We start from the raw sequence: 20,863 nt of genomic DNA, 5'->3' as shown, positions 1-20,863 counted from the left end.
ATTAGCGCAGCAACAGAGGTTACAGGAACAATCTCCAACGAAGGTTGGGTAGAGGAGGACACTTGTTGCTTGGACGATAAGGACGTCTTACCCTTGCGCACTACAGTTGTCCACTCATAGTTTTTGACATTTTTAGCAAGCTTGGCCTGGGTCTCTTTGATAGGAGCTAACTTGCGAGGCACGACCAGAGGGCAGTCCTTGATCTTGTGTTCAGTTGATTGACACCAATAATAGGTGTTCGACATGTTCAAATAAAAGACCTTCTGAGTGAAGGTGTGTGTTCTGATTTGAATGTCGACAATTTCTTTGAGATGATGGGAGAGGTCCACTTCAATGCAAATCCTCCTACAAGGACGCACATTAAAGAACTTCTCTAGCTCCATGTAAACCATTTTGTCAAGGTTTTGAGCAATAGCATGGATAAACTTCCAACAAGGTCCGGGGAGACCCAAAAACTCGACCCAAACAGGGACTTTCACTTTCTTGTCATCTAAGACTGAAAAATCATGAGGCCACTACTGGAAGACCAACAATGAAGATCCAACTAACCAGGGCCCATGGTTAAAAACTGCATCGGCCTGGGAAGGGTTAGAAAACCGAAACAAACAAAAAAACCCTTGGTAAGGCTTTGAATGCTCTTGAGCTAGACTCCACGAGGAGTCCAAGTGTTGGCAACCCATTCTTTGAGCATGTATTCAGGAGGAGTCCGACCCACAAAGTATCCTATCCAAGTATGCTTCTCTAACCAATTACATGCATCATCAAACTCATGAATGTTAAGAACAATATAAGGGGAGGGTTTATCTCGTGAAACACTTTCGGAACAAACTTTCACAGCTGTTTATTCAAAGGAGGTGCCATGAGCATCCGTCACAGCAACTCCAGCACCAGTATCACCTATTGGGCTAAAGTTAGTCGAAGCCATAATAAAAACCCCTAATGTTCCCACAATTAATGCGGTATGACAAGTGCAAAACCATAGACGAATTCATAAAAAAGTCGTACTACATGCAAACCCCTAGCAGAGTGATTTCACATCCCCTAGTCGCCTCAAAAGTTGTTTTGAGTTTACCTCTGGACATCATTAAGAAGGTTTGCAAAGTACCAGAAACTCCAAATGTGCAAATTTGGCAATGGAGAATTCAGAACTATGGAATGAGAAAAAGTTTGTTTACATTAGTTTTCAAATGACAATTTGCAATTTATCAAAGATATTACAATGACACAGAATAGAGGAATTCGGTATCCCCCGATCATCACCAAGTACAAAGCCTTTGTTGATAATCTACAAGATTGATTCAATAGTTTCAACATTTTCTTCATATTGTTTAAGTGTGTTTTCATCTTTTTGGTTGTAGATTCAGAAGACATGTTGCCTGTAATTGACTTGCATGCAGTCAGATTACATGTGCCTTAAGCTATGTAATTGAGTATTGATATTGTTCCTAAATTTCTACACATGCTGAAATTTAGTTCTAGCATAACACAAATAAAAGGATTCATACAAGTAAGCATGTCTATTTGATTCCTACATTCATTTCACTTCATTTGCAAAATATGTTTCATTAGGTGCCAAACTGAAATATGTAAATGTTCTTTGTATCAATCTTTCAATGATTTGTACAATTTATATTAACATCTGATGAATGAAATAAATAAGCTGAATGTACATGTTCTCCCACACAAGCTGTGAGAGTAGCTTTCACTACAAACAATGTTCCTATTCTATGCAAATGAAATGAAAGAGCATAAGGGTCACAAGGAGCCAGTCATTGCCTGTTTATGACTGGCTGGTTGCTTGTCTGCTTGCTGTTCCAGTTCTGGTTTATCCACTTTTTCAGCTTTCCAGGGTCCAGAGTCATGCAATGAAGTGAGAAAAATAGGTTAGATCATATGATCTAAGCAATGCCAGCTCACCTCCCCTTAAATGCAAAGATATTTCATTCCTTTATGGCATACTTGTATAAAACAACATCAGAGATCAGCAAGGCAAATGAATGAAACATTTGTAATAAAATCAAATGAGCATGGATATCAAAGGGACATGTTTTATATATGAAACCTTTTATCTATGCTATTCATTGGATTACAAATGTTAAGGTGTCATTTAAACATTTAAGGGACGAACCATTATAGTTTGAAACTTTTTGCTTAATGCATCAAAGAAAGGAAGTGCCAAGTAATTTCTACCAAATTGGATAGGGAGATCAGATCAAATAAAGAGATGGCCAACTAAGAGGACCTGCTGGTTACTAGTAAAGGTTGCATGGAACAGATAATAGCATGATGCTACAGGAAGCAGGAAGAGGAATAAGGAATGCTGATGCGACAATTGAGAAATAACAATACAATACATGTGAATGAATAAGCATCAGTTAAATTTTAAGCCCAAGTATCAGAGCAGAGATGCTTATGAAGGCAGCTGAAAATGTAAAATTGGATAAGAAGAAAATCAGCAAACATAGATGGTAAAGGCAGCTACAAGAGAGTAACAAACTGGGAAAAGTGCACAAAAGGCACAACTGTGTATAGTAAAAACAGAATAAGAGCTGAAGTATTGGTACATCTATCATGAACCAAAATACGTAAGTCTAGGAGATGTATGTGCGATTGTGCTGCAGCAATACATTGTGGGAGAAAAATGCAAACAATATGAGGAAGAATGCAAGAGTTTATCCAAAATTCATGTGCCAGGGCAATGTGTAGCAGCAAAAGTGATGAGCATTTCAAGCAGATGAATCAATGTAAGACTGCAGGAAGAGGAAATGCTATAGCCATGACTAGTTACAGGAGCATCTCTTTTAGTTATTTGCAGCTTATAGTTTTAAAAAATGAACTCAAGAGAAATCTTCGTAATGATTTTGTAGATCTGCAAGAATGTCATTGAAATGTTAACTGCCCAGATATGAAAATTCAAACTGGAATTTTCTTGGAGATCACAACAAAAGTAAGAGGAAAAGTTGTAAAATCTTATATAACTAAAACAAACTGAAAAAAAACTTTCATTCTCAGCCAAAGGAAATACCTAGATCCCAATCTAGACGACTGATGACAGCAAATGGAAACATAAAGCAGCAAAAAATCTCAAGCTGTAGAATGAACATTGAGGCCTTATCACACTATCATCTTCTAAAGCAAAATCAATAAAATTCACGAGTATGTGCAGTCGTGATAGGAGGGTAGGTAAGTCTGTCAAACCCAGATAGAGAAAGGGAAAAACCTGAAAAATGATGGCTCCAGATGTAGAGGGAAAGCTTTTTCGAGATAGCATTGAATGGGAAAAAGGGACGAGAATGAAAGAGAAATATAGATATTATTCATTCCAGCCACGACCCACATTGGAATAATAAGAAACTTTCATGGCAAATATGTATGAAACGCATATGCCAAAAGGGCTTTCTACAACAAAAAATCAAAATCCACAAAGTAATCCAGTTGAAAAGGGTAAGGGTTCGAGTTTCTACTAGAAGATAAGATAATAATATTAATGTCCAACCAAAAATCATAAGGGTTTATGCGATTGAGCATACAAACAAAAGAGCCGGCCAAAGCAGGAGCACCAAATAGTGACTGAGAAGAAACAAAACAAGACACAAAACTAGAGAAAAACCAAGGTAAAGACTAAGGATTGTTCCTTGGTAAAAAGAAATCAGCTACAGAGGGATACAACCGTGGACAATCTAGAGTCTTAGATCGTCAGTGAGAGCTGCTATATGAGTGTCACTACCTGGAAAGATTGGTGTAGTGTCTGACCAATCGAGAATGAGTTATGCTGCTAAACCTTTTCAATCCCCATGGTGGAGTTAAGGGGGAGCAAAAGACGATGATGAGCTGGTTTGAGATATGGCCCTGAGGTATGAATGACTGCAGGGTATGCTCACGAAACTGGGTGGCCTCTTGAAGATAAAGTGCAAGACACCACTGGTCAATATAGCTGAAGAATGCTGAAAGAGAAAAACAATCTCTGAATAGGCAGTGAAATCTCCCTCTGATCTCATAGTAGATAGGACAACTAAATAGAAAGTGAGTCTCAATCTCAACCTCTGCCAAAGTACACAGTCGAAGAAAGAAATGATTAAACTTAAGATTCTTCATAAATAGCGGCATACCTACTGATCACGAGAGCAATGGAGGCGGCTCGAACTATAAAGAAAAACAAAGGCCTAGTAAGTTACAAAGTTGGAAAACCCACAGACTTCATAAATCACGAATTCCATGGTGTGTTTTTTACAAGTCAATACCTATACACTAACCGTAATCAATGGTGCTGAAGAGAATCAAAATCCACAAAGTAATCCAGCAGAAATTGTAGAAAAGCTACATGGTAATGGCTAGGGCTTTCTCAAACCCTTATTTCTCATCTCTACTTCGTGCATTGACAAGATGAAATGAGCATATTTTTTTTTTGCTTTGAATTTCAATCCCTAAAATGCTTGGAGAGAAAAAATGCCGCATTGCTCATCATGATCTAAGTCTTCATTGGGTTCTTCTCCTTTCTTTTGTATTTGCAATGATGTTAAATTCATCTTAATATGTTGCATAATTAAGATCGGTGCAGAACTTTTAGAAATTACGTAGGTTATATGTATCCACATATGTTGTTGCATGGTATCACCAAGTAATGTTTTGTGCTATATTTAATCTAAGTAATTTGATATTATCAAAATGCATTTAATTTCAAATGTAATTAGTGGCTAACTTAATTGATAAATTATAAATCAATATGTTAATAGTAAAGTAATAAATGCATTATTGATAGGAATTGAGTAAACAGTCTTAACGAAATTATGAGTCATAGTCAAAGAGGTTGCCGAGTGTGATCATATTGAATTGGATGAGTCTTCATGATGATTAACTCTTGTAAAAGGAGCGTTGGTTTATGATTTATGCCATGTGTCATAATTTTCCCCTAGACTTTCAGTTGCTGTTGAAGGCAGTTAGGAGTCTTCACGAGACTTTTTGAGTCAAATTAGGAGATATTTTTTGGAAATTTTGACTTGTTATCATGTGATCATTATGGAGGGACAGTTTGGCAGCTGTTAGAGACTTATCGGAGCCTTTCAAAGGCCTTGATTATAGGGATTTTGTATTTGCTCGACCCAGGTTGGCTCCACTTTTGGACGATGATTTATTGAGCAATTGGAGGCAGTGGAGGAGGTTTTCTGATATATTCTATCATTTGTACTTCATTTTGAATTCATTCAGTATTGGAGAGAGACCTTTGTACTTAGCATTGTGTTTTCAGTCTTGTTTCAAATATGAAGTATGTATTTTTCAGGACCTTGGAGAAATATATTGAGCATTTGGAATCCATCCCTGGTGTCATGTCTTTGTATGTAGATTGATGATTGATATTCCTTCTCATGTTTCTTTCTGAGACCTTTTAAGATTTGTCTCATTAAGTATATTTCATGGCTGTTATTGTTCTATACAGGTCAAGAGCTGTACTAACTTCTTGCAAGTGTTAAATGTGATTAATTTCTTTTTAATACCTTCGAATGTTGGGTCTTATTTTGAAATACTTATGTGCAGATCAATGTATCAAGATTGTATTCATCCATAAATTGCTAAAGGTTCAACTTGTGTTTGAGGAGATACTATCTTCACCCAAATCATTTTGGTTTATCACCATTTTGTCTATGCATTTCTTAATTATTAGTCATTTTTATCCCTTTTCTTCCCAAGTTTTGTTAACAATTCTCTATTATTAAGTGATCCACCATAGAAAAACTAATAGGAATTGGCCTAGAATCAGGAGGTTCAGTCAAGTTAAAGGTCACCCACACCTTTGATTGATCCCATGTTCTCCATAAATTCCGAGTATTTAGGTGCTTAAGATAGGGTGCAATTTCTAGAGTTAACAGTTTTGGCACGCGCGGTGGGATCCTTGCCTTAATTTTTAAGGAGTTTTGCTGCTGTTTTTTATATGCAAACAACAGGGTCTTAATATCTCTTGTTCAAGGATTTTTAATCTGCATATCTGGCAACTCTGTGGGTTATAAAAGTGCATATCAGTGCTGTTCATGAGAAAAGTACAGACTAGAAGCTCCAATACTTTTGAGAATCTGCAGTTGGAAACTCCAAAAAGGTGTGAAAGGACTCTTTCCAAGACAAAACCAGCAAAAAGGACACAACTTTCAGCACCTTCTATTCGTGTTTACAGAAGAAGAAATCAATCAAGTGAAGGAAATATCAAGCATTCAACAAGTCCAACTTTAAGAACTGATCATTTTGAACTTGATGTTTCTGTCGTTCCAACTGTAAAAGCAACAAGCACAAATTTTGTAGCAACAAATAGAGGTGGTTTTGGTACTAAAACAACCCCTGTCAAACTTTCAGTACAACAACAAACACATCTACCACCGCCAATGGCGAGAAGGTTTGCGTTTGTGTCGTTCACTCAAGGGAGCCCCTTGAATTTTGTGCACTATCATGATATACCTTTGGCTGCCTTGAAGAGTTTACTAGATTTCACTAGAGAAACTCAAACCACAACATTTGAGCACATTAGAGACGTTGCAACACTGTGCAATGTTCATCATGTCACAAAGGAAGACGTTGTTAAGTTGCTTGCAGCTTCATTGAAGAGAAAGACACTCCAATGGTTCAAAAGCCTAACTGTTGGCTCCATTGGTTCATGGGATGTTCTAGGAGATGCATTGACAAGGCATTTCAAAGATAAATCAGGTATTTGTCTCTGGTGGAGCAGCTCACAACCATAAAGTGTGCACCTCAAGAACAACTGATGGACTTCAACAATAGATTCCCAAGGACTTGGACTAGAATACTTGTCTCGGTAAGGCCTTCAACAGATTGTGCATTTCTATATTTTTTGAGAAGCTTAAATAGTGATATTTCCGTAATGATTCAATCAATGAGAGGTGTCTCGCTACCTCAAGCATATGATACTGTTGTAAGAGCTGAGAATAGTCTTACTCAAGCAGGCAAGATAGCCCATAGGCCTCCAATGCCTATTTTCCCAGATATTCAGTCAAATATGCCCTTAGCAATCCCACCTTTAATGCTTTACTTGTTGTTCCTAGCCAAGAAATAGCTGTTGCAAGCCCTTCACAGGAGTTGCACGAGATTAAGAATAATCAGCTTAAGATTGAGAGTTTGATGCAAACCTTTAGTAATGAGCTAGTAAATTTCAAAAAACATCAATTTCAAGCTAGGCAGCCTTACCAACAGCAGAACCAAGGCTTTGGGCCATTGAGAATAGAACATTCTTCTTCTTTCTTTTACATGTTTGCAGCTTAGCAAACTCTCAAACAAAGAAGATAAGAGATTATTCTCTCCCCGTCAGCCTATAGCTGTACCACTAAGAATGCCAATTGTTGCATCACTTGAAACCTGTCTAGATGCAAGACCCAATATAATGTTCTTAAGAAGAGAAAAATGAAATGACAGTTGAGGAACAATATCGCTGGCAAACAACTGCCAGATAGCTTGCAGATTGCGATAGATGGTGCAAAGGATATGCACTCTTCCCCTACTCTTTACTGCCATGATATGTTATAACTGGCTGCAGTTCATCTAACTAACTTTTGATTCTAGCTGAACAGTTTTCCTATAATTCTCCATAAAATACAGGGTGTGTTTGTGTACTTTGTATTATTTATATGGCATTATTTATTGAATAATTTATAGAGCAGTTGAATAATTGTAAATCAAATTACTAGTTTTTGTTTACAAACATTGCTTTCCCTATGTTTCAATGTTTTTTAATAATGGTGTTGAACTTAAATTCCATTTGCATAATTGGTTGACACACACACACACATATAAACATATATTTTGTAATTCAATTTTTCATCTGTTTGAGCTAAAAGATGGTTTTAAATGATATAATTAGCTCTAACATGCTCTTCTTTTGGTGAAAGCCAACTTAGAAGCCTCAAGGAGCAGAATTCATTAGAAGTGTGTGTTCAAGCCCTAGCTGAGCCAGCAATTGAACAACCTGAGGGATACAATTCTTCTAGAGAGAGGAAATTTACCCGCTCCCAAACGCTGGTTATATCTCCTAGTGGTCTGTGCATTCCAATTGTTGATAATGAAGAAAAGGAACCTATACAATACTCTGAACCTGAAGCTCGACAAGGGAGAATAAAGTCTGATATCGGAAATTTGAGTATTAAAGAAAAGTTTCTAAAGCCTAAGGAACAAAGAAAGGATAAAACTATACACGCGAATGAGGTACTGAACCCACATTTAATCATATTTGTTACAATTACAAGCTTCAATATTTTATTATGTTTGCATTTGTGATATAGGATGTTCTGTCCAATTACCATGATTCTTATCTCTATGGAAAAGTAGTACCCACAATTAAAGTCCGTGCTGCAATTCGAGGTGGAAAATGGAGTCCTCTACTTATGTGGGTTAGTGGAAGGATATTAGTGATTCTAATTTCCTTTCCAGATTTAGATAACTAATACCTGCATTATAATTGTTTCATCATATTGAGGATAAATTTCTATTGTCTTTGCCAGTTTAACATGGTTTTGAGGTTTTCTGCAGGTGGAATCTTTGGCAGCTCTTGCATTAATTGCCCTTTATGTGAGGTCAACGTATGTTTTTTTTAACTAATAGAAGTCTCTGGCCTGAAGCACACGTCCTTCATTGAGGCACAGTTAGATATCAAGAAAAGACATAGTTAACCTTCAGTAGGATGCATTCTTTGGATACTTGTGTTATTCTTAAGGACTTAATTTAAGCTATTTATGACAGATACACTTCAGAATTTCATCATTCTATCCAAGTGTTAAGGATCACATGTGCTTCTTTTTTTGTGGTAGACTACTTGGTGAAACTCTACAGGTGAGGTCTGGACTGTTACTATTCTGCTACTTTTATGCCCATTGAATGACCAGTATTTCATAGTCTTGGAATTGTCAACCTTTCTATTAGAAAGATTTTTTCATGTGGAAGAAATGATGTATGTGTTTCCCCTTTTGTGGCAGTGTACCTGTTCGACTTTACTATATCGCGTCATTTACAGGCATAATTGACCTGATCAGTGCTCTTCCCTTTTTCATAATATGGAGGTTTATCATAATATTTCCTAGATATCATTTTTCAATGAATTCTGCCATACCTTGACAAGAAAAAGTGAAATTGTTAACTTTATGTACAATTGGTTTTCTTTCTTGCAGTCCTTGGAAACAAGATGATGCTATCCCACAACTAATATTGGTTTTACGCTTCTTAAGGTGCCTATACTCTCTAGGCTATTTGAGGTCCAATAATTTTTGTTATGACCCATGCTTTATTATTCATTTGGTGCATTTTGTGTAACCAGAATTTTTCCTCCTTTGGCATCCATTGTGCTTCCAAGGAGTACCATTGGACAACAAATATTTCTTCTTACTGCATATACACTTGGGGTCGGTACGTTTATCATAATTTTCCAAGTTACTGTTTTCTTACAAGTTTCTTGAGCTTTCATCATTGCTTCTTATTCACACTACTTTAGTTATCGTTTAGGGTTTAGGGTTATGCGTCTAAAGCTATGTTTGATGCTTGATTTAATTTATTCAGGAATTTGCTATGCCCTTTACCACAGTTGAGGCATATTTGTAATGGTGGTCCCTTTTGTTTAAAAAAATCGCAGATTTGTAGTTTTGAATTTTTGAGCACCTCATCTATGGTGATCCTCTCTTTCCCCTCAGCATAAATGATGGAGCTGTTCAAGGATGTTTTTCTGATAAGAAAATAATGACCTTGTCATAATGATGAATTACCTTCCAATCTAAGGAAAAAAGGCCAGACCATAGTTCTGTTGGGGGGAATTTTCATAAGTCACTGTGACCACAACTTAGAAAACTGTGGATGTTTTGCAACCAACACTTTTTAGGATCAGTTGCATGACAGTGTTTCCAGACAGAATATGTGAGACACAGTCTTTCCTACTTCTCAGGGAAGGCTCCCACTTCTTATTGCTACTGTAATCAACAAAACACTCGACCTATATTTACACTAAGCTGAATCAAGATGGGACATTCATTCTGTTCTCTTGTTTCAGAATAGATGTTACAATTACAATACAATTTTAAAGCAATAGTCTAATTCACTTACAAAGTATCTAGTGGAGCAATAATTCCGATAAACAAAAGGTTAGACATAAGAATAATTTTTAACATACCAACATTTTATATAACCAAGAAACTCATGAAAACTCAAAGTCTTTATGTGGCTCCTTATAAGATGTTGAGAATAAGAATGAAACACATGTGCAACTAAAAGTCTTAAACACATATTTCACCCTGCATGCACAAACAAAGAGAACAAAGAAGAACAAAGTCTGCAAGCTATTCTCTTGCTTGAACGTCCTATGTTAATCTCAGACTTAATAAGCAGCGCAAAGTCTGCAAGAACAAATCTGAATACAAATGATAACTCTGAACACAATATGCAACTCAAAATCTGCAAGATTGAGTTCAAATCCCTCTTGAACAAAAGCATAAAACTTGCAATCAACTCAAGATAATATCGTCACATTACAGTTTGGATTTTTCACAAAGTCTCAAAACAACCTGCCTCTTTTATTGAAAACAATTTAATCTACATCGAAGCTCAAAGTGTTATATACAAACAGGCAGAAGTTTCTTGCATTGCCAAAAGATAAAAGTTACAATGAGGCTCTCTCCTATGTATAGGCAAGGGACTGAGATAGAAAGGTGAGAGAAACCCAACAAACCTTGGCCTATTCCCTAACTAACTTTGATTATTCAAACTGCAAGTCCTATTGTACTTGACCTGCAATTTGATTATATGCGACAGGTGAAAAGGTCACTTGCAATTACAACTTGTTTCCCAACTACATGTAATTTGTCAACAACAAATTACAAAATGTATGATGAAATAAATGGTCTGACAAGACACGACTTCTACTACATCATCCATTGTTGGTCTTCATGCTTCTACAGGACGCTCCATGATTGATGTGTTCAGGTTTGGTGGAAAAATATTTGAACAAGAACATACATTTTGGATAATTTTGCATCACAAAAACCTTAATTAGTAAAGCATCCTTTCAACGTTTCTTTTCATCTCTGTCTTGAAAGCATTATATGCCTGCAATCATTCCATTGCTCATCTCTTTCCTTGTATGGCTCCATCATGTGATTGTTCTTGCCTTTTGTCACTCTTTAGTCTTGGAATCTGTTTGCAAAGTAAGACCAATGCCATGATCTATTGATTGGGTAGATTATATGGGCAAAAGGGAGAAGTCGTGGATCTTTCTTCCAAGATAGAACTTTGAAAAACTAGAGCTATGCATGTTGGACAATCATACCTTTAGGGAAAATTGAAGGAATCAGCTTTTAAAATGGGGAAAAGGATGAATTACGATGTTTTTCTTGAGCACTGCAGGTGAATGAAATGCAAGTATTTGGTATCCAATGAGGTGCAAGTGCATATATATACAAATGAAGGCTTTCCTTACTTATAATCAGCCTTTTGAAAACCAATTACAAGTCCACTTGGGAAGGTATTTTGCTCACAAATGGGTTTTTAAACTCCGATTACAAGTAAGAAAATGTCTACGTTTATGCTTGGAAAACACTTGCAATTGGGTTTTTAAAAGAGACTTTGTTTATGTTTGGAAAACACTTGCAATTGGGTTTTCAAAGCCCATTTGCAAGCAAGGGAAAAACTGAGCTCTTTTTTGGCAAAATAAACTCACAAACAAGGTTTTTGACGCTGTTTACAAGTGGGGGAATATGAATACTTGAAGTTCTTTATTTGTGGGAAATTGTGCAGTTCAACTTGAATCATTCTGGGGAAAAACATGTATTGTTTTTGAAAAAATACTCTCAAATAATAAACTCCACAAATCTCTTTTTGAGTGTTGATTTAATAAGGATCACTGCAAATGTAAATGTCTATTCATTATTACGTAATTAATATAATGACAATTATATATATATATATATATATATATATATATATATATATATATATATATATATATATATATATATATATATATATATATATATATATATATATATATATATATATATATAATAAACTCCACAAATCTCTTTTTGAGTGTTGCTTTAATAAGGATCACTGCAAATGTAATATGTCTATTCATTATTACATAATTAATATAATGACAATTTTAATTATATATATAATTTTCATGAATCAGTATTATCTCTCTCTCTCTCTCTCTCTCTCTCTCTATATATATATATATATATATATATATATATATATATATATATCTTCAATATTTTAGTCTCATAGGTTTATCCGACTGAAGCTACCAAACATCAACATTAAGAACCAAAAATATGAAGGAAAAGAAGTCTTGAACTTGACGAAAATCATCAGATCCTTGCTGATTCAAATTTAGGAAAAGATGTCCAAATTGCACTTATATTGGCAAAAAAAAACTTGACTAAATCTCCTCTACAATCTATTCATTTTCAGTCCTTCATACTCCTTTGACAAACGTCCATGAATGCAAACCAAAATGCTTGAGAATTGCAACCTCCAAGACTGATTCAAACACAAAAAACAGGGTTCTAATTTTCTGTTGCAAGCTCACTTCCAATGCTTGCAAAAAATGGAGCTCCAATGGAGAAAACATGGTTTGTATACGTGAATACAAGTCTGCAGATGTTAAACTTATGCCTTAGATTGGGCTTCACCTTTTCCCTTGCAAAAACATCTTTAATTAATGCCCTAGATCAAGCTTTCTGAACCACGTTTCAAGCTGGAAATGCATTGCAACAGCAATGCCATATTTTTAGACTCATGATACAAAGCTGAAATGCATTGGATGTTTGCAAAATTATTAACATATGCCCTAGGCAGGGTTTTTACAACTTGGAAATGCTTTTACTTTTGCAAAAACATAAGTAAATGCCCTAGACAGGCTTTATAAATGACGTTGCAAGAGCTGGAAGTGATCTTATCTTTTAGGGTCTGGAATTGTAGAAATCAGGATTTCTACAAATCTTGGTTTTGCCAAATCAAGGTTTTGCAAATCTTCATTCCTATTTTTGGGATTTTACTTGAACCGTTTATTTCACTTGGAAGATGACTGGGAAGACACATTTTTATACATAAGCTTAGAGTTGCAGCAGACTCCAAAAATTAGACCAATCTATTGTTTCAGACATGGCAGTAATCATGCTAAAGGCAATTTCTTGTTGGATTCATTACATGATGCCATCTTGTATCTAAATGCAGTCAAAAGATGATAACGTATTAGAGAGAAGCAAATCAGAAATCCCACAGAATACCAGAGTGAAATCAGTATGGAGTTCCTTTCTGGACAGTGGGCTTCTATTCCTTGAATTTCTGAATAGGCCACGTATTCAGCTGGAGACGGTAATTTTTTGCTCTAATTTCATTCGCATTCAAGATTATCTTTTGAAAGAAATAGAGTCTTGGATTTGGTGACTGTTTCCACAACTGTCCATTGGTTCAATTTGGATGAATTTTATCCATAGGTGAAGTGCGTGTTGAAGAATCCTAGCGGTGTGATTGCCATGCGGGCGTATTGGAAGCCTACAGTCAATCCGACAACGGACACCATTTTCGAGCGGCTTTTTGAGACCACTTCATGGCTTTATTTCAGACATGGTAGTGATCCTCCGTTCATTCACCCAATGGTGAAATGGCCCAAATTGCTTTCAGACATTAACATTTTACACTCCTAAAAAATGTGTGACCAAGTTTTAAATAATTCCAAGTATTTTGAGGAAGTGTAGAAACCTAGTTTTGAGGCAAAATTAGAATTCAAAAATTCTAATTCCATTTTTCTATTTTGACACAAACGCCTCCATTTATAAAAACCGGTTTTTGCAAAAGCCAATTCCGGTCGAATTCCACGAACCAAACAGACCCTTAATGATTACTTGCATCTGCCCTAGGCAGGCTTTAGAAATAATGTTGCAATTCGAAATGCATTGGAGACTTTAAGTATATATTGCTCAAGCTCATGACGGGCTCTGTATTCCACTTTGCAAGTAAAATTGCTTTTATCTTTGAAGATAAGATACGTAGTTGAGTTTTAAAGCCCACTTCCATCATTAACAATTTTTTTAAAACCCTTGAAATGCTTGCAAAAAAAAGACGCCTCTAAGGATGGATGGGTTTTATAATATCACTAGCAGTATTTATATTTTAGAGAAGTCATGTGAATAGGCTTTAAAAGCCCACTTACATATGTAAAATTCCATTAAAGTTACATATTTCTTTTAAAAATGTAATGGTGGATTTTAATTCCCTTATTGCAAGTGGATGAAACATAAGACAATATGCAAGGACTCATAAAAAACATAACTAGATGACTTAAGAAGCCTATGGTGGACTTTAAATGCATCTTTACAAGCATTTTTGTTATGTAGAAGTCATGTAATCAAGGTTTTAAAACCTACTTACATATATAACATTCTCATTAAAATGATTCATTTTCCTTTGAAAATACCATTTCAAGTGCAAGGGTGGACTCTTATCTCTCCATTACAAGTGAATGCTTCTCAAAAAAAAGTTGTAGTAACTCACAAAAAGTCCACTTCATGACCTATGAGGCCTTGGTGAAGTTTTGATTCCACATTGCAGGCATTTTAAACAAAGAACAATGACCTGCACTCAGGCTTTAAAGCCCCACATGGAGGTAGCTTAGTTATTTAATATCTCTTAGAATATAGCTCAGGATTAAGCCTGTGATAGCTCAAAATCAGCAGAATGCAAAAAGAAATAGATCTAGTATGAAAGAAAAACAAAAAACAAACAAAAAATTCAAGAAAAATCAATCAAGGACTTGAAGATTACCAAAAAATGAGCACTTGCAGTCAAGAAAGAAAAACCCAGTTTTGCATGAAATACAAAGAAAAACTTGATCGAAATCTCCGAAAATGGCATTTGTAGGACGAGAAACTTAGGCCAATTCGAGGTATAACCAATTTCCTTCGAAAGAGAGTTTGCGTATGACTTTACGAATTTTTTTGTAAAATTTTGCAAATACAAAATGAAGGACAACAAGTTCAAAAACTTGGACTTGTAAAATCTTGGTAGTGCAAATGTTTGATTAACTCCATAAAAGAACTTTCCAATAAAATAGATTACATACATACTCAACATAAACTGAAATATTCCTTCAAAAACATAAAAAAATGAATTTAGAGAACTCATGTAACAAACGAATTTTCATAACCAAATCAAAGACATCTTAAGATCTATATCTTCTAACGTTTACAAAGTAACTGATTCCATTTCACATGACAAAGTCTTCTTTTAACAATAACAGGAAATAACTGTATTAATATTCGGTTAAAAAACTATTACTAATCCAACTGTATTTTCATGTTCAGCTGATATAATGAGAAAAATATTCATTGTAAACAATTTAACCATTCCTAACTAAAAACATATTCAGCTGAAAAATAAAGCAACAACTATCTTCCTTAACTGAAATCATGCTTAACTGAAAGTATATATATTCTTATTCAATTTAGATGACAATTAACTACCCTAATTGAAATAAAAAGACTATCTAATATTCATGCTAAATGATTAACAAGTAAAAGAGTGAAAAACATACAGTAATAATGGAGGATCCTTTATCTGGTTGTGCAAGCTTTGGCATTGGTTAGAGGAGAAGCATTGACATAGGCTTAACCTCTCAACCTTGGACTATACTTATCCCTACACATCCTAACATATTAGAATGACCCTCCCTACCTCGAGATCGGGCTTGAGATATTCTTCAGTCTAGCCATCCGAGTTACTGGGTGGTTTGAGTGCCCAATCAATTATACCTATATAACTGACATCTACGGACATCAAGTGATCATAGAATGACACATATGCCTATAAACTACCTTGGCCAAGGATTTCCGTTTGGGTTTAACGACCAATCACCACCACTCGACAACAGATTCCATTATAGGGACATCGTGAGCTATTAAGTGTTTCATTACTTAGTTATTCATATCTGATTGCATTCTTGGTTCTTGTAGGTTAACTCCACCTCTTCACCATTTCAATGGCTTCTTTGCCAGTGAATCGTAGGTGCTTGAAAGATTATGATCATTTTGTTTTATATACACCTCTTCACCATTTCAGGGCTTCATTGCCGATGAATCCTAGGTGTTAGAGAAATTAAGAGCATTCTATTCGTTATGTCGGGGATTATGATAGCATGGTTATTGATGATGATTCATACAATCATTTAAAATTCCTACAGCTACCATTCAATTTCATAATTGATGTTTTCAATCACAATGATAATACTAAAAAGATCTTAAATGAAATTCTATGAAGATGCAAGAGACCAACAACAAGGTATTTGTGTATTAATCTCAATCCTAACATTGTATAGCTGACTGTAGTCCGACTTATACTTCAGAAAAGAAAGAATTATGAGATATGAATGCATGTGTTCATCACCTGAGATTGTGCTTGAGGTTTTGTCTGGACGTGGCTCCTCCCGTCCTCGGCCGGAACTCCTGTTTGGCTATTTGTTTCACCTACTTGATTGAGGCTCGATTTGCAGATTGTAGATGTTGGTAAAATAAGGGAAAAACAAAACAGTACTGGTTTGTGTAGACAAAAAGAATTTTTTTGGCTGGGAATGAATACACTCGGCTTGAATGGAAAACGTAGCAGACTATGGAAGAGAGAATCCGTCTTGGTTGATTCACGACTTCTCTTAAAGGCTAGCCATGGCTCCTCGGCTTCTATCGGTTTTCAAGAAGTTCAATCGAATTCCCAAACATTAATTCGATTTGAAAAATGAAGAAAATGAAGAGGAAAAATAAATAAAGAAAAAGGAGTTGAAGAGTTATAATTTCATTTTATTATTATTATAATACATTCTTATATACGTTCACATAAGTATATCGATGAGGTGATATCATTGGATTATGTTACTTTAATTTATTGGTGTCATTTCATTTTTATATTTATGTGTTCGTGTGTAAGTATTTATTATAATGATATGATAAAAATTATTAAACAAATCTCTTGAGGTATGTATTATATTTTAAATTAGTTTATTTTATGTTTTTCCTATATTGTTTCCTTAGTAGCTCATGCGGGTCCCATGATGTAACCTGTGGACAAGTCATCATATCCCTTCCAAGGAAGTCTAAGGTCATTCCTGCTGATCCTGATGATTGAACCAAACTAACATCCCATTCCGATGATCCGTTTAGCAATGCTTCCCCTCTCTTCAATCTTCTGCAATCACCCATGAAAATACTTTTGGCATGATAATAATTCCATAGTAATTCAAAGTAAAACATATTAATCGCTAATTTAAATCAAACAATTGCTAATCAACAATTAGTACAACGTATATAAATAACTAACTCATTTCACATGATCATGAAAAGAAATAATTTGTTACCGACCATGTCATCAACAATTAGTACAATGTATATAAATAACTAACTCGGTTTATAGGATCATGAAAAGAAATAATCTGTTAAACCAACAGTTATGATCAAAAACAAATTAGGGCAAAATTTGGGATGTAACAACACAAGCATATTTTGATTCTCGATTTGTCATGAATCAATAAAAACATGTCATATGACTCATCTCTCAAAGGCTCAAAATAAAAAATTTCAAATATTGATAATTGTGCAACTATAGTCTAATACTTCTTTTACCCTCCTAGTAATTCTAGCCTCAAATTAAAAAGTCGATGAGGACACAATTATACTGAGTGGGTGGGTGTGAATTAGTATAATACAAGTTTTACTTTTCAACTTAACGATTACAACAATATTAGTTGCACAATATTAATGTAACATGCTAATTTCCAGTAGCCAATTAATCCATTAATTAAATGTAATATCTTTATAATCATAACCAAAGGAAAGGAGTGAGAGTTATAACAATCACTCTACACATACACTAGAAGGGGATTTACGAACTTAACTATAACTTACAATTCATACAACTGAAAAATAAAATAACAATTCTAATCTAGGTTCACATGAAATTACAATTAAAACTACCACATCTATTGCATTTCCATCTCACGGATAACCAATGTAACTGAATCCTGATGACAAACATAAATACATGACTATATATATATATATATATATATATATATATATATATATATATATATCGAAATGAAATGTAGAAACATGAAATAGTATCGGAGAAAATGCAAATAATGTCCTTGTGTTGTGCAAGCCTTAGCATCTGGAAGAGAGGAGAAGCATTGCCGTGGGTTTAACCTTCCAACCGTGTGTTGGTTCCCAAAAACATGGATGGAAATCCTACGAGTCTTGCCAACTTCTAGGTTATCCAATGGTTATGGCCAACTTGAAAGAACTGAATAATGTATTCTGAGTTCCCTGCACTTCTGGCTTTGCAACGCCAAGACGGGTGCACCTAATCCTGAACAAATCACTTAAATCCAAGATAGTTATAGTAGATTGGTTAGAATGCGAATGCAATGAAAGCTTCCCGAACGGCAAGAATTATAGAAAAATTTAAACTTGCAACTAATGAGTTAAGAATAATAAATGAATATATGAATGTTTAAAAATAAGAATAATTATGGATTAATGCAACAAATGAATATACTATTTCTTCAAAGGAAAGATGTGAAATAATTTCTAGCTTATGGATTATGAATCATGAATAATATAAAGACCAATGCTAGAATTTAAAGGGCAAATAGAGTCAATATTATAAGTTATTATGTACAACTTTATAAAGTTTATGCACCTTAACCATAAACAACTCAATAATCAGGATGCAACGGATCAAATATGCAAACACAATTTTAAACTAGTCTAGAATGCGCTTTAACTCCTATGGCTAGGAGACAAACTAGACACAGATACGGAAACAAATAAATATTTCACAATATCTACGATAATCAAGTTTAAAATGCTATAATTGACCCTATCCACTTATCTATCATATAAATCATTTATAGAACTTACAAATAATTATAAAGGACAACTTGATAATATTTTAGACTCTAATGCAAATAAATAAAATAAATGTGCCTACTGGTTATGCCAAAAATGAAAATCCAATGAAGACACTCATTACTGATGATCGATCCACTGCAGTTCGATTCCTCAATAGCATAATAAAAGTTTAACTCAATAATCCAATATCCACGAGCTTAGTTCAAAATTTCATTTCTTTACCAATGAAAACATAATATATCAATAGCGCCTATATATTATGCAAAAATTTTAGGAAGTGTATATGAATCTAAATAGTATGGATTGTCTTTCTCTTTTGATTTACATTGTATATTTATAGGAGGCTGAAGGATGTTGATTGCTTTTTCAAGCACCACACCTTTTCACAACAAATAACTAATCACATAACTTTAATATATCTTTGACTCAACGGTTTTGTAACTTTATGTTTTGTGGTCATTAAACTAAAGCCAAACTCGAATCAAAGAATTTGCTCCATTGTTGGAAGAACTAGAATGCTTGTGCTTTATATCCACGTAAAGTCTTTCTCTCCTTTGCCTCGTAAATGGGCCCAAATAAAAAAAACACGTAGCACTGTGCATCATAAAAAATTAATCCTTTATCAGCATTTGAATGCTGGAATCCATCATTTTGTTCTTTGTGTATATCCCTGCAATAAAATCAAAGGAATATTAGATGCGGAAACGAAACTAGCATTGGGAATTGCCCATGAGCAATGTTTATTTCCCATGGTTCTCAATAAATAACGCTTGACCATCAAAACAAGAGGATGGTGTGGGTGTTATCTATGCCCCCAAAGACTCAATATTGATTTTGAAGTATGATATTGATAACCCTTGGGATGATAGAATTCGCATCTTCCAAGACTCTGACGGCTCCTCCTTTTCGGTCATGTCCGGCATCAAATCTTTAATACAACCTGCATCACTGTATTTCCTTGAATACGCTGATACGGTTAAGACTAACTATCGTAGCTTTCAAAACTTGTCTTGAAACATTGACCAATCATCTCGATGAGTGCTATGACATGCCTTATTAAAACTACGTATCTAATGCTATTATTTTCTTCAGAATGGATGGTAATTTTGTAAAAGATAATTGATAATTATCGTTGCCTTAGAGTTCTGTTGCCCCACTTTTCATCCTGTACCCATTTTGCAAAAGTGGAAAATTTTGTGTCTTAGTTTGGTCTAGGTATGTCTAGGTCTAGTCTTTCCTCCTTAGGTGAAAAGATTCTCCATTGGATTTCCCATCTTTTCCTTCTCTCGCATTTCATGGCCGGGTGGGTTTCTCCTTGATGCCGTATGGGTAGCTTAATACCTAATTCGATGGAGATTCTTGCGTTTCATGAAGTTATTCACAAAATTGGACTTGTTCACAACTTGTCTTACTTTTCCCATGAAGGAATGACACTTGCGGAAAATCAAATATTGCCTTCTTGGCGGGTTTTTAACCCATGAAGGTGATTCACTGCAACGATTAACAAATGAAGATCATGGATCAAGATAAGAAGATAACAATTTGTTTGATGGAAAATCTTTGTTTTCATTGTAGTATTTTACTTTGAGAAACACTTGGGATTCATCATGATGCTCGAAATCATCTTAAGCGAAAAACCTGAAGATGACTTCTCCTCGGCGGGCTTGCGACCCATGAAGTCCTTTTTCTGCCAAAAACAATTGTGAAGGAAAGAGGTGAAGAAGTGGGCCCCCCTGTCAACTTTCGTAGTCCTTTTGTGATTTTCCGAACCCAGAGAAAAGGTTAACTCAAGAGTTAGAATGTAAATAAAGCTTGAGCGGAAAATTGAAGATCGCCTTCTCCTCGGCGGGTTTGCAACCCATGAGGGTGATTTTTCGCATTCACAAAGAAATCAACTTTTAAACAGATTGGGTTCACAAATTACACATGAGGCA

General features: G+C 35.0%; 1 protein-coding gene across 4 annotated transcripts in view; it reads left to right on the top strand.

The window, feature by feature from the left end:
* LOC149578845 (uncharacterized) overlaps positions 1 to 20,863 on the top strand; it is a 119,105-nt gene that overhangs the window by 52,622 nt on the left and 45,620 nt on the right. For 2 of the 4 annotated variants that reach the window (XM_089832061.1, XM_089832053.1), the window contains exons 2-8: positions 7,884 to 8,196; positions 8,274 to 8,381; positions 8,521 to 8,570; positions 8,731 to 8,820; positions 8,964 to 9,047; positions 9,156 to 9,212; positions 9,302 to 9,390. In XM_089832061.1, the coding sequence (XP_089688187.1) occupies positions 7,884 to 8,196; positions 8,274 to 8,381; positions 8,521 to 8,570; positions 8,731 to 8,820; positions 8,964 to 9,047; positions 9,156 to 9,212; positions 9,302 to 9,390 (791 nt within the window). The remainder of the gene's footprint in view (positions 1 to 7,883; positions 8,197 to 8,273; positions 8,382 to 8,520; positions 8,571 to 8,730; positions 8,821 to 8,963; positions 9,048 to 9,155; positions 9,213 to 9,301; positions 9,391 to 20,863) is intronic. The other 2 variants (XM_089832076.1, XM_089832068.1) reach the window with 2 other exon arrangements.

This window comes from Cupressus sempervirens, chromosome 1 (assembly GCF_028749045.1).
Source record: "Cupressus sempervirens isolate cs-2001-9-10 chromosome 1, ASM2874904v1, whole genome shotgun sequence".
NCBI lineage: Eukaryota > Viridiplantae > Streptophyta > Pinopsida > Cupressales > Cupressaceae > Cupressus > Cupressus sempervirens.
This window is presented reverse-complemented; position numbering and strand designations above follow the sequence as displayed.